General features: G+C 39.7%; 1 protein-coding gene across 2 annotated transcripts in view; it reads right to left on the reverse strand.

The window, feature by feature from the left end:
* The window catches only part of LOC133653889 (metabotropic glutamate receptor 7-like), a 280613-nt gene that overhangs the window by 98280 nt on the left and 168398 nt on the right, over positions 1–13935 (reverse strand). For both annotated transcript variants that reach the window (XM_062053704.1, XM_062053705.1), the window contains exon 5: positions 3740–3877. In XM_062053704.1, the coding sequence (XP_061909688.1) occupies positions 3740–3877 (138 nt within the window). The remainder of the gene's footprint in view (positions 1–3739; positions 3878–13935) is intronic.

Here is a 13935-nt window from a genome sequence, read left to right on the forward strand (position 1 = left end):
TATTTAACTCTCGACTTGAATCTTTTTTTGAGAAGCATCATATAATCAATGACGGTCAGTATGGCTTTAGGTCCAAATGAACAACCTTAATGGCGATAACTTAAGCTATTGAAGAAATTACTAATGCACTGGAGCACAAAAGATATGCAGTTGGTATCTTTATTGATCTAAAGAAAGCCTTTGATACCATTAACCATTCAATTCTACTAGATAAAATGGAAAGATATGGAATTAGGGGGCTGGCTGGTGACTGGTTAAAAAGTTATTTAACAGTGAGGGTACAGTTTGTAAAAATGGGTCAATTTTTATCTGATACTCTTGGCATTGCTTGTGGTGTCCCCCAAGGGTCCGTGTTGGGGCCAAAACTGTTTAATGTGTATATTAATGATATGTTTAATACATCCAAAGTACGGAAATGTATACTATTTGCAGACGACACAAATATATTCTACAGTAGTGATGACTATAATGAGCTCATAAATACAGTACACACAGAACTAAACATAGTAAATGGATGGATGGACACTCATAAATTATCTTTGAATATGAATACAATTAAGATAGTGATGTTTGGAAATCGCAACATAATGTCTGAACAGAAAATAAGTATTGATGGTACCCAAATTGAAATCGTAAATGAAAATAATTTTTTGGGAGTAATAATTGATAGTAAACTATCATGGAAACCTCATGTCAGACACATTAAAACAACAATCTCCAAAAGCCTCTCAATTACAAACAAAGCAAAACTATACCTCAATGAAAATGCACTCCGTACTCTATACTGCACCTTGGTACTGCCATACCTTACATACTGTGTTGAAGTATAGGGGAATACTTACCACAACACAATTCATCCTCTGATCATATTACACAAAAGAGCAGTGCGGATCATTCACAACGTTGGTTATTTAGAACATACTCATAATCTGTTTATGCAATCAAAGTTGCTCAAATTTGATGACCTTGTTAAATATAATACATTAATAATCTTATATAAAGCATTTAACAAATTATTGCCGCCTAATCTACAACGTTTTTTTTATAAGACGAGTGCAGGCTCATAACTTCTGAGGCTTTGGATATTTCTCATTGCCGAGAGCTCAAACCACTCATAGATGTTTCTGTGTGTCTGACTTACAACACAAGCAATGCCAAACTATTAATCAATTTAAGCTAGTATACAGACATGGGGTCTGGTTTAAATATAGAGATGAGGGTCTTTAATTTGACCTGCTGTTGTACTCAATGTTTCCTTACCATTATTGCTATGTTGTCTATTACCATTATTGCTATGTTGTCTATTACCATTGTTGGTACATTCATTCTTCGTACATTGTTGATACAAATTATTGTTACAGTGTAATAATTATTGTTACCTGTGGTAATGCCACTATGATACAACATTTGTATTAAAATCCTTGAACAAAGTAAGAGTGAAACTCATGTGAATAATCACTCAATGGAGAACTGGGGGTGGGATTAAATAAATGATCTTCTTCCCACTCCCTTTCAGGCTAAACTGGACAATCATGCATTACATACTATACATTACCTTTTGCACTATATTAATTTATATTATTATGTGTTGTCAACTTTGTACTTTTTTTTATTATTATTATTATTTTTGTATGTCATTGCCTGAAATAAATAAATAAATGAAATGAAAATGAATATATAACACCAGGTAATCAGGTGATTCTTTGGCAAAATTCAAGATGGCGGCCACCAACCACTTGTGGTACACGTACAACAGTTTGAGAATCCCTGCTTTGAATAACGATTCAAAAAACGGCAACAATACTCCATTTACATTTTGTGACCTAAATATTAACCAAGTATTAGTGATATTGTTATTAGAAGCGCTAAAACAGAAAAAACTATGTTTAGGGGCGCCGTGATCAAATAGAGCCAACTAGCTTGTGCTGCTATATTGACATCATCAGCTGGTGAGCTGCTTTCTCGCCTCTGAGCTTGTGAACGTTTATTCTAGATCATAAATAATCCCTCTCACCTTGATAGTCGAAAGAGGAGGACATAATCGACAAGTTCGTCAACTTTGGCATCCAATTTAGACCCGAAAATGGCGAGAGACACGAAAAGAAGCTTGGTTTCACCCCTTGTTTTGTCTTCGCGAGGATTAAGAGTCATTCTTCATCAATATGGAAATATATCAACCTCTAATAAGTCGGCATCCCAGTGACAGCAGAAATTGTACATTAAGTGATGTTTTACTATGTTTGTTGGCTCTCATGGAATCTGTAGTGAGTAGTAATCAGTGATGTTGAAGGAAAAAGCGAACGTTGTGTGAAATTAATGCACCGCTGTATGCTTAAAATGATCAAAATGCATACATATTACATGTTATTATGAATATGTGTGTTACTAACATTATATATATACTTAGAGTGTATATACAAATCCTTAATGGAGGTCTTTAGATGTTTTTGTTAAGGGCTTTATAGGCAAAATAGAGGACTCCTGTTGGCACCATTGTAAGCAGACTTTTGATTGCATTGATTTAATAGTTAGAATGCACAAAACAGAGATACTTGTCTTACATAAAGATTGTGAATGATAGGCAAAATTCCAAAAAAGTGCAGTTCCCCTTTAACCAAAGGTAAAATGTTAAAAGCTTAACACGGGTGTTGCCGAGGCTTAATAGCTCTCCATATTTGTAGAAGCCCGCCATGCTGACCGACAAAACATTGACTATCATATGATCCTGCAATCATATACAGTACATATTATCATTTGTTTGACACCAGTGCTGTAGATTGCGCAAAAGTAACAATGTTCTTTGTGTTTTATATTTCAGTGACTGGGAATTCATTTTGTAGATTTATCATAGCATTAACATTGCTAAAACAACTCTATCACAAAACTGTAGGTTTCTATGCACAGTCACGCGTACATCAAATGAAAAATGAATATGTATGTCAGGCAACATAAAAGAGGACCTGATGTGATGTTCACTCGCCTGTCTTTTGTAACGTCACATGACTAGAGAAGACACACTGAAGAATGACACCTTAAACAAATCAACTCCGGAAATCCAACGGAAACATTGATATAAATCCGACAGACATTAATTATTCAAGGCACCAAATGACGGTAATGTAGATAAACAGCCTGGTGCTGTCACAGGGGAATGGAAAGAAAATAGGTTTAAGAGTTGTAGAATATTAGTCACTGCGGCACACAGCGTAACTATAGCACCACGAGGACATGTGATGCATTATTATTATTTCAAGTAATAACTCGGCGTCAACCCACTGGGAACAAACACTTGCTATTGGACATTTTGTTGCAATGAGAAAGACTGAACAGAATATCAATGGTTTATCTGCAGCTATGTACTAATGCTAAGTAAAACAATACATAATAATAACACAGAAAGTCAATTATTTTGTGTCTTTTTTAGATGATGTTTCGGATATAGGTCCCTATTATACCGTTTGCGCTTAAGGGTTTTTCTTTGTGCTTAAAGTTACTATGCACATTTCTCCTATTCGTACTCTCCCATCCAGCTTCTGGACACACCCTGCACAAAGAGGCACAACTGTTTTAAGTTTAGAATTACTAACGAGGCGGACTTTGCCATGACGCCTTTTTTATGTGTCAAAATCATGGGACATGGAGTTTTCTTAACACTTCGCACAATTGCGCAGATTTTTTCACTTTAGCACATTGGAGAATATGGCTCATAGTGCTGTAGTAAAAAAAAAAAAAAAGGTACCTGTGCATTTACGAGTGGTGTCTTCTTTCTTGGATGTACTGAGAAGCCTGCAGTTAAAATTCTCCTCCCAGAATTCAGCAAACCAAACATTCCTTCGATTGTTCTCTAGCGTGAGTGCGGTGAAGTATTCATCAAACCCTGAGAAGAGAGAATAGAAGAGCAAGCCTCAGTTCCGGGCCAATTATGATCCATTTGGAACCTGCAGGAAATAAAGTGCAGCCCTGCGGTGATGGTGATGGTGTGGTTCTGGCCACCGTTTTTTTAAAGCTAACCAGCAAGTGCCACCTCATCAAACTTTGACCACGGTCTTTTCCTTTCAAGCGCCATGAAACTCTAACCACTTTCTTCTTCTTGGAAATTGCACTAATTAAAAAAAAACAGGCTGCATAATAAATAGGGCAGGAAGTGTTAATGGTGCCACAGCCTGTTGCCTGCGGCTGTAAAGTCCTGTTGGTTCTGAGCCCCTTCCTTCACTACATAAAAGCCGGCTGAGATGGATCGAAAGCATGGCGTATTAAAGTAAGGCCAATTTTAAACAGGGCTTTCTGTGGAGCATTTGCATGAAGGGAAACTTGCTGCGACAAAAGAAAAAGAAAGTTTCAAGTTTGTTGCTTTTATTTTTTAGCATAATGTGGGTCAGAATACTGTGCTGACAGAATCGACAATTGAAGCTTTTTTTTCCACTTGCATCAAAGAACATATTTTTCTCTTTTTAAATGTTCGTATTTTAAATTCTCTCTGTCTGCGTCCACTCATTATTTGTTGTGTATTATCTGAGTCGTGGGTGGAAACGACTAATCAGACCAGCATGACTCAGCTGCATTTCTTCTCAAAACACCACCAATGGTGCCTAGTAGATTCCTAATAATCTTTTGGCACCCCACAGTGTACATCTGTCCGGGCCAGATTTCTCCTAATTAAAAAAAAGTTTGAGGGAAAAGTCTCTAAGTTGCATTTACAGTGGCTGTTAGGGATGTAATACAATATATTGCCAAAGGTATTTGGCCACCCATCCAAATGATCAGAATTATGGTGTAGGGTTGTTTTTCAGGAGCTGAAATGTAACCTTCTTCTGATTATAAATCCTCTGCGCTATCAAGGCAGAAAGGAAAACAAATGTCAACACAATCATGGAAAACACTTAAAAAATCAATGTAAACTAAATTCTAAAATCACTATAAACACGTATCCGAACTTTAAGGTGCAAAAATAAGGAATATTTACAAAATACTTAATAAAGTGTGAAATTGTATACATAGAGAAACCTTTTTTGCAAGTTTACTGCCAGGAAGTTACATGGTCTGTGTAACATTTAAGTTAGTCTGTTATTCTTATTTAAATATATAAATGAATTTATGTTATGCAGTAATTATTATTTAAATATTATTGGACACATTATTATTTTAAAGTAGCATATTTGTTCTCCTTCATTTTTTTATTCATACAGTCCTGCACTTTAGTTCCTATCTGTTGTTTCTGTACATCCGAATAGGGAAAGGATGAAGGTTGAAAAGAAAAGATGAGTGGGGCGAAGGACTATGGTCCGTTTGAAAAACTCCCAAAACTGCCATCCTGTCAAGGTGACTTTTCCTGTTCAACCCACAATTTCTTTGTTCTCTGCAGGACTCATTTATAGTTATCTTCTCAATCAACAGAATCAACAGCGAGACAGCAAGATGGCGCAACCAAACGTGATAGTTGATACTTTAACAAAATTGGCTGTTTAGCGTGTCCCTCCCATTGCTCACTAATCACTTCCTGTTTTGCTTGGTTGCCAGACCGCGAGTACCTTTGTTCATGCAACCCACCATGCTTCAATCTTTCCTCTTTCTTCTGACATTACAAAACATATACAATATAATATATATCTAACACATTTTTTATTGATAGAGTATCTATTGCAATACAATTTTATTGGCCCAGCCCTAATCAAAACACCCACAATACTGGGAGGCGAAAATGCACATTTAATTATTTTGCACACACAGTGTGATTTATCAAGACTAAAACTGTTTTGGGGGAGCTGTTTTTCGTCTTTATTTAGCAAATGTGCATGCAAACTGGCAGTCGCCTAGAAATAGCCGTGAGAGAGGAGGCGATCACACTGCAGCTTTGTCCTATGTATGCTTGTCAACATATATGGACAGTCAAAAATTCAAATTATATACAATATAAAATTATATAATATAATTATCATTATAATACAAAATTAGACATCTAATGTCTATTCAGCAATATTATTTTACAATTGGATAGCTGCTGGATGACTTAAGGTGTGATTAAAACTAATTCAATTGATGGATTTTATTTAATGGTGTTCCTTTTTTCATATGTATAGATTGATTGATTTTTTGCAATGCACATTTACTTGCGTATGGAACATTCTAGCACACTGTCACAGTTAAAGCCTGATTCTCCCACGGCACACCTTCAGCACCATAAACAAGTGGGTTCGTTTGTAGATCGTAGGACTGCTTCTAAAATGCCCAGAAAGTGGTACATATTATACATGTCTGCTGCATGTTTCAAAACATAGCAAATCGCCATAGGTATACAGTAGGAGCATGATGACATGAAGTTAATGTGCAGTAAATTAATGTCTCCATGGTGAAAGTCACATAGTACATGCAAAATCCTCATTTTAAATAGGGCGGTCTGCACCAGTTATCAGATGTACGCGCAATCTTGATATATAATCTTGCAACACGCCCACTAATAGTATACACAATTTTGTAGTTTGCACACACTGTTTAGGGTGTGGTATTTTGATCTTAGTAGATCAGGCCCAATATATTATATTGCTTGACAACACAGAAATTAACACTGATGAACAACCATCCATCAAATACGTTACTGACCGATGCACAAATAAATCCAACATTATCTTTCATGATTTAATGCCAAATTTGTGAACACAACCAAATGTAAAGACATGTTGTGCCTCCATACTTTTGTATGTTTACCGTATTCCTTGTGAGTGTAGCAGGATGTGTGGTTGACTAGATAGCTTTAAAAGTCCACTTCCGGGGATGTTGAATCTTTGAATTCTTGTGGAAAGTATTCCTTCTTAAAGATGAACTGCACTTTTTTGGGAATTGTGCCTATTGTTCACAATCCTTATGAAAGACATGAAGACGGATGTATATATTTTTTTTAATGCATTCTAAATAATAAATAAATGCTATCAAACTTCCGCTTACAATGGATATTTTGGTAGCCTATAAAGCTCTTAAAACACATCCAAACACCTCCATTAAGGTTTCACATACTACATTACATATATACCTACACCATGTAACAGGTACATTTATTATAACTTTTCATATTTACGTATTTTGCTCATTTTAACCATATGCGATGCATTAATTTAAAAATTGCATCACACACTTTTTTTCCCAACTACATCACTGATTATTACTCACTGCAGACTTCATGAGAGCCAAAAACCATAGTAATACACCACTTACTGTACAAGGTCTGCTGTCATTAGAATGCAGACTGCAAGGATATTCATACATTCCTATTTAGATGAAGAATGACTCATTATCCTCGCGAAGAAAAGGGTAGTGGAAAGCCTTTTTGTGTCGTTCTCGCCATTTCTAGGTCTAAATTGGCTGTCCAAGTGTACCAATTTGTCGGAATACCTCCTCATCCTTCTACTATCCAGGTGGGAGGCATGAGTTATGAGCTAAAATAAAAATTGACGAGCAAGGAAACAAGGAAGCAGCTGATCATTCGATCATGTCAACATTGGCACACAAGCTCGTGATCACGGCGCCGCTATAAATAGTTTGTCTGCGTTAGCGCTCAAAAAACAATATTACTAAAACGTGGTTGATATTCAAGTCACGCAATGTAAATGGAGTATCGTTGGGGGTTGGATTGTTCACCCACTAATAGGGAACATGAGCTGGGTTTAGACAGTCATGAGACAGGTTAGTTTTACCCTACTGATGATGTGTTGTTGCAAAAGTAATCCATGATAACTTCAAGTTATCATGCTCCTATACCTGTAAAGTTTTGCTATGTGTTTTATGGGTGCAATATACATAGAGGACTTCCTATTGGCTCTGTTGTAAGCAGACTTTTGTTGACGACTATTTACCAGTTAGAATGTATTAAAAACAATGCATCCGTTGTCATGTCTTTCATAAAGATTGTGAATGATATGCAACATTCAGAAAATAGTGCACTTTTTTTTCCTTTTTTTGTGGGGGGGTGTTAAAGATGATAAAAAACACATGGAAGATGCGGCAAATGGGAATCACCAGTGCTTACCCCAAAAAAACGGAAAACCTGTTTCTGGCCAGCTTGACCAAACAGGCAAATGTCCATCGAATGAGTCACACTTGATATTGATCCTGATACATGCAGTATGACATGCGTGTATACAACATACAATGCCTGGCAAGCTGTGTACAAACAAAACATGAAATGTGGGCTAATACTTTATGATACTGTAATATGATTGTTCATGTTTTTCAGTCAGTACAGATTGGTGTCTTATCGCAATGTGTTTGTTGTGCATTTCAAACTCAAACGCGTTTCGTGCTGACGTAGAAGCTATCTTATCTCTAGCCGTGGTTAACTTTTACGGGTAATACCGTAGCACGCCGATGTGTTACTATGTTACAATAATAGTTACTCAGTGTTCACTCTTACAAGAACATTGTCGCTACAATGTGGTTATTATACAGGTTACGAAACCTAAATGAAGTATTGTTGATGGTTTTTGAATGCATTTTTAAAGTGATTAGTGGTATAATTGATTGCTCTCATTAGCTGCATTGGTAGCCACTAAGAACGAGACAATTTTTACATGTTAGAATGCAAAAAAACAACAACAAAAAAACTTTTTGTTTTCTTGTGTCTCATAAGGGTTGTAAACGATAGGCAAAGTTCCAGAAAAAGTGCAGTTCCCTTTTAAGAGAGTACAGATATATCCCTTGACATTGTTTTTCGATCACATCTGGCTTGTATACTCAGCTCTAAACCTTAACAATTCTCTGACATCTGTAGAGATTAATGTGTGCTTTTTAATAGTGTGGCCCCAAGCAAAATGTTGCATGGTTACAATGCAGCAATTTATGTAATCAGAAAATGTTAAGTCAATAGACAACATTGAAATATTTTCTTCCTTTTTGCTTCATTTTGATATTGTAGACCTAGTAACAGATGTTGGTCCACTGGTCGTGGTCTAAAAAGTAAATTGTTGAAACCTCAAGCTAAATATGCCAGGCAAACAAGATGCTGTGATGACTTCATGTATCTGATTAATCCCACAGAGAAGCAACAGTGGGCAATGTGACCTTGATCTCCCTCCTCCCAGCCAAATACATGTGTGCATCAAGGTCATTGATGCTCTCCGAGGAATGTGGAACGTCATCGAAAGAAATTGCCAGCTGAGGCAGAAATAGATGAGACAGGCTAGGAAATGAGGGCGCGCCCAGAAGGTAAATCAACATATTGTATTTTATCAAAAATTGTATCTTAAAATGCATGAAACATCTTGCATTCAATTCTAGCAAGGTAGAGTAATCATATGCTAATGTTTAAGTCAGTGGCCCATGAGAGAGATGGCAAAGAAGATATGGATGTGAAGTTGCGCACTTAAAGCAGCAATAGTCACATGTTCATGTCTTGAGAGAAGAAATGGCTTCTCATATTCACTTGAAAACATCAGCAATTGTTACATAATCTTCAGTTGCGTTCAGTGTGCTTTTAGATCCTGCATGCGACATACCGTAATTTCCGGACTATAAGCAGCACCTGACTATAAGCCGCACCAGCTAAATTTAGGGGAAAATACAGATTGCTCCATATATAAGCCGCACCCGACTATAAGCCGCAGGCGTTTTGATGTGTAATTACCGTAGTATATAGGGGTTCCTGCTACCACGGAGGGGATTGTCGGGACAGAGATGACTGTTTGGGAACGCAAAGCGTCCCATTTATTAAGAATAAATCTTTCAATCATTCAATCAAACTTTCACATGTTTGAAATGGCGAACAGCATTCGTGCAGAGTACAAATAATACAACGGTATTACCGGTAGTCAGTCTTTAATCATTGTGTCATCGTCTTCCTCCTGCTGGACCTACTCTATATTTCATGCTGCTGCTGTCATATATACTGTATATACTGTAATATTGTACATGGTCATTGGTTTATATTGTATATATGTTATAGACATAATATAATATATCTGTATATAAATTATTCTGTACACATAGTATGTATATATTCGTATCTATGTTAGATTTTTTTTATAGCTTTTTTAAATCTATTTATACCTGCATTGTCCTTTCCATCCTTACACTTTCCATCATTGTAACTGAGCTACTGTGTTGAACAATTTCCCTTGTGGATCATTAAAGTTTGTCTAAGTCTAAGTCTAAGTACTAAAACCACCGAAATCCTCTTTGTCGATGTCGGAGAAGAACAGGTCCAAAATGCCGTCGTCAGCCACTCTCTCCTTTGTTCTCACTCTCAAAACCTCCCTCTTCGTCAGTGGAATCAACGGCTCCGGCCATCTGCTTTTATTACCTCTGAAGGATTTTTTTGTCTTTTTGCATTGAATCAGTTCTTCATGCTGCTGCAGGGGCGCCGCTAGGGATTTTGGGCCCCATGAAAATAATATTTACAGGGCCCCCAACACAGCGGCAACATTTGTTTATGCTATTTTACATACAATTATGCATTTTAATGGTATTTTTGACTACCATTACCATATTTTTGAAAGAAGAACAGCATCACAGTTGACATATACAGTAGGGGAAGAACTGAGCACTCTGAATACAATGGAATTCATTTTCAGAGGGGAGATCAACTATTATTGAATAAGAACAGCTTGATAAATGTTTGACTGGATTGATTATTTAACTAATATAGCAGTAAAATGTAAAAATCCAGAGTTTTCTTGAGCTAACATGGTGAGAAAAGTGAGCTAGCTTATTACTACCACAGACAGGGACAAAGTTAATATGCATAACTTTCCACCACAACTAACAAACCCACCTTTTTTTTGGAAATATTGGGTGACATATTGTCGACCCTTCAACTCCTTCTCCTCTCTTCTTTTCTTTTCCTTTCTTTTTTGGCTGCCTGATTTTTGAGGCATACTGCTGTCTCCTCCGCTTTGCCCGCTGTGGTGCTGTCTGTGACAAATCGGGTGCTCTACCTGCAGCTGATCTAGTCGGACTGAACCATTTTACGTAAATAGAGGGGGGGAGGTGTTGATGCTTCCAAAACAAATACAAGTATTGTTACCAGGACATGGAAAATAAAACATGTGTGATTATATGTTAGTTAATAACTTAGTGTCATTATTTTTTCTGTATTATAATTTCATCATCATTAGGGGCCTCTCTGGGCCCCCCTCCATCATGGGCCCCTAGAATCCGTCTCCTTTACCCCCCCCCCCCCTTTTTTTTTTTTCGGCGCCCCTGTGCGTCTCCAACGTCTCACCATTGATTCATTGATGTCAAGGGTACGTGCAGCAGCTCTATTTCCTTCTTTGACAGCCAGATCGATTGCCTTTAACTTAAAAGCAGCATCATATGCACTTCTCCGTTTGTTTTCCATATTGAGGGTGTTTGCATGAACACTTCCTTCGCGCAAAGTGTCGCTGACGCTCTCCTACGCTTTGTTTTGCTCTCGTTACCTGGCGCCAGATGTCTGCCTCGGTCTCGCGCATCCTCTGTAGTGCGCGCCCCTGGTTACCGTAAGCCGTAAAAAAAGCCGTAAAAAAGCAGCACCGTCGTAAAAGCCGCAGGGACCAAAACGAGGGGAAAAAGTAGCGGCTTATAGTCCGGAAATTACGGTAATTAGCTACTTAAACCCCATAATGTGTGTCCAGTACCAATCACATGTACGTTGTAGTTACATTATTGCTTTGTAAAGTGTTTAACAGCCGGTGAAATCATTCAACAAGTAAAGTATTACATTTAATTTAAAGTATCAGTGCCAAAAAGGCAAGATCTTTAACAATACATTTCATGTTGCAACATGAAAAGTGTGTGCAAACAGGCCACAGCATTATGTACACTTGTGGCATCTAATGAGTCTAAGTGTTGTAATTTAAAAAAATAAAAAATGTCTTTACAAATTACCGGTAAGTATTTATATTCTGTCATATATCTGAATGAGGTAACAACAATATTTAAAACATCTATAAGTATGACTTTGTGCTGTGGCCTTACTACTAACTATAGCTAAAACAATAATCAGAATCAGAATCAGCTTTATTGTCATTACGCAGGGTAACGAGATTGAGGCCATTCCATACAGTGCGATAAAACAAGTGTACACTCTATACAGAGGGTGAAATGAATATGTACATGAATATCTACATGAAACAGGGTGGTTGGTGGAATGGGTTATTGCACTGAAGAGAAGGCAGTTATGAGGGTCAATGGGGAAGTCTGTTCAGGGTGGTTATGGCCCTGGGGCAGAAGCTGTTTTTTAGCCTGTTCGTCCTGGTTTTAATGCACCTGTAGCGCTTCCCAGAGGGCAGCAGGTGGAACAGGTCAGAGCCAGGGTGGGTGCTGTCCTTGATGATGGCTCTGGCTCTGTTGAGGCAGCGGGAGGTGTAGATGTCCATCAGAGAGGGGAGAGGGCGGCCGATGATCTTTTGAGCCGTCTTGACCACTCTTTGCAGCCTCTCCCTGTCTGCTGCAGTGCAGCTGCCATACCATACTGTAATACAGTAGGTCAGCAGCCTCTCGATGGACGAGCGGTAGAAGGTCAGCAGCAGGTCAGGCTTCAGGTTGTACTTCCCGAGGACTCTCAGGAAGTGTAGCCGCTGCTGAGCCTTCTTGATGATTGCTGTGGTGTTGACTGTCTAGGAAAAGTCGTTGGAGATGTGGACTCCAAGGTACCTGAAGGAGTGGACCCCCTCCACACGCTCGCCGTTGATGTAGAGGGGGGCAGGGTCGGTGCTGTTCCTCCTGAAGTCGACGGTGATCTCTCTGGTCTTGCTGGTGTTGAGAGCGAGGTTGTTCTCCGAAGACCAGGCCGTCAGCTTCAGGACCTCCTCCCTGTAGGCAGCCTCGTCACCCCTGGAGATGAGCCCGACCACTGTGGTATCGTCAGCAAACTTGACGATAAGGTTGTCACTGTGGGCTGGACTGCAGTCATTGGTGTAGAGGCAGTAGAGGAGGGGGCTCAGCACACAGCCCTGTGGGGAGCCGATGCTCAGCGTGCGGGTGGATGAGAGGTGGGGGCCAAGTCTCACATTCTGGGGTCGGTCCGTTAGAAGGTCCCTTATCCAGGCGTTCGTGAGAGGGGGGAGGCCAAGAGTGTCCAGTTTATTGCAGATTCTGTCAGGGATTATTGTATTGAAGGCAGAACTATAATCCACAGAGAGCATCCGGACGTAGCTCTGCTGCTGCTCCAGGTGGTTCAGAGCAGAGTGGAGAGCAACAGCGATGGCGTCCTCTGTGGATCTGTTCGCCCGGTATGCGAACTGGTGGGGGTCAAAGTCAGGAGGGATATGGTCCTTTTTGTGCTGGAGAACCAGTCTCTCGAAGCACTTCATGATTACCGGAGTGAGGGCCACTGGTCGGTAATCATTCAGGCTGGTGATGGGAGACTTCTTCGGCACCGGGATTATTGTAGATGACTTCAGGCAGGATGGGATGACTGCCTGAGCCAGGGAGAGGTTGAAGTTCCTGGTGAGGGGGGGAGCGAGCTGGTGGGCGCACGCCCTGAGCACCTTTCCAGGTACTCCGTCTGGTCCGGCAGCCTTCCTGAGCACTCGTCTGACACTGTGCTCCTGTACAGTGAGTGGAGTGGTGCCGGAGCCCGGTGGGGGCGGGGGCAGGGCTGGAGCAGATGAGTGTCGCTGGGGGGTATCGAAACGGGCAAAGAAACAGTTAAGCTCCTCTGCCAGTGTCACACTCTGATCCGCAGTTGTCACATTGCAGCCTCTGTAGTTTGTGATGTCATGAATTCCCCGCCACACCTCCCGTGAGTTATTGCTGGACAGATGGGACTCTATGCACCTCCTGTGGTCCACCTTTGCTTTTTTAATCCCTCTCTTCAGGTCGGCTCTAGCAGCACTGTACAGTGCCCTGTCCCCTGACCTGAAGGCTGCGTCGCGGGCCCTGAGGAGTGTGCGGACCTGGCTGGTCATCCAGGGTTTCTTGTTGGGGTAAACCCGGATGGTTTTTTCCACAGTCACATTCCCGATGCAG

Source organism: Entelurus aequoreus, linkage group LG07, assembly GCF_033978785.1.
Source record: "Entelurus aequoreus isolate RoL-2023_Sb linkage group LG07, RoL_Eaeq_v1.1, whole genome shotgun sequence".
In the NCBI taxonomy this organism is placed as follows: Eukaryota; Metazoa; Chordata; class Actinopteri; order Syngnathiformes; family Syngnathidae; genus Entelurus; species Entelurus aequoreus.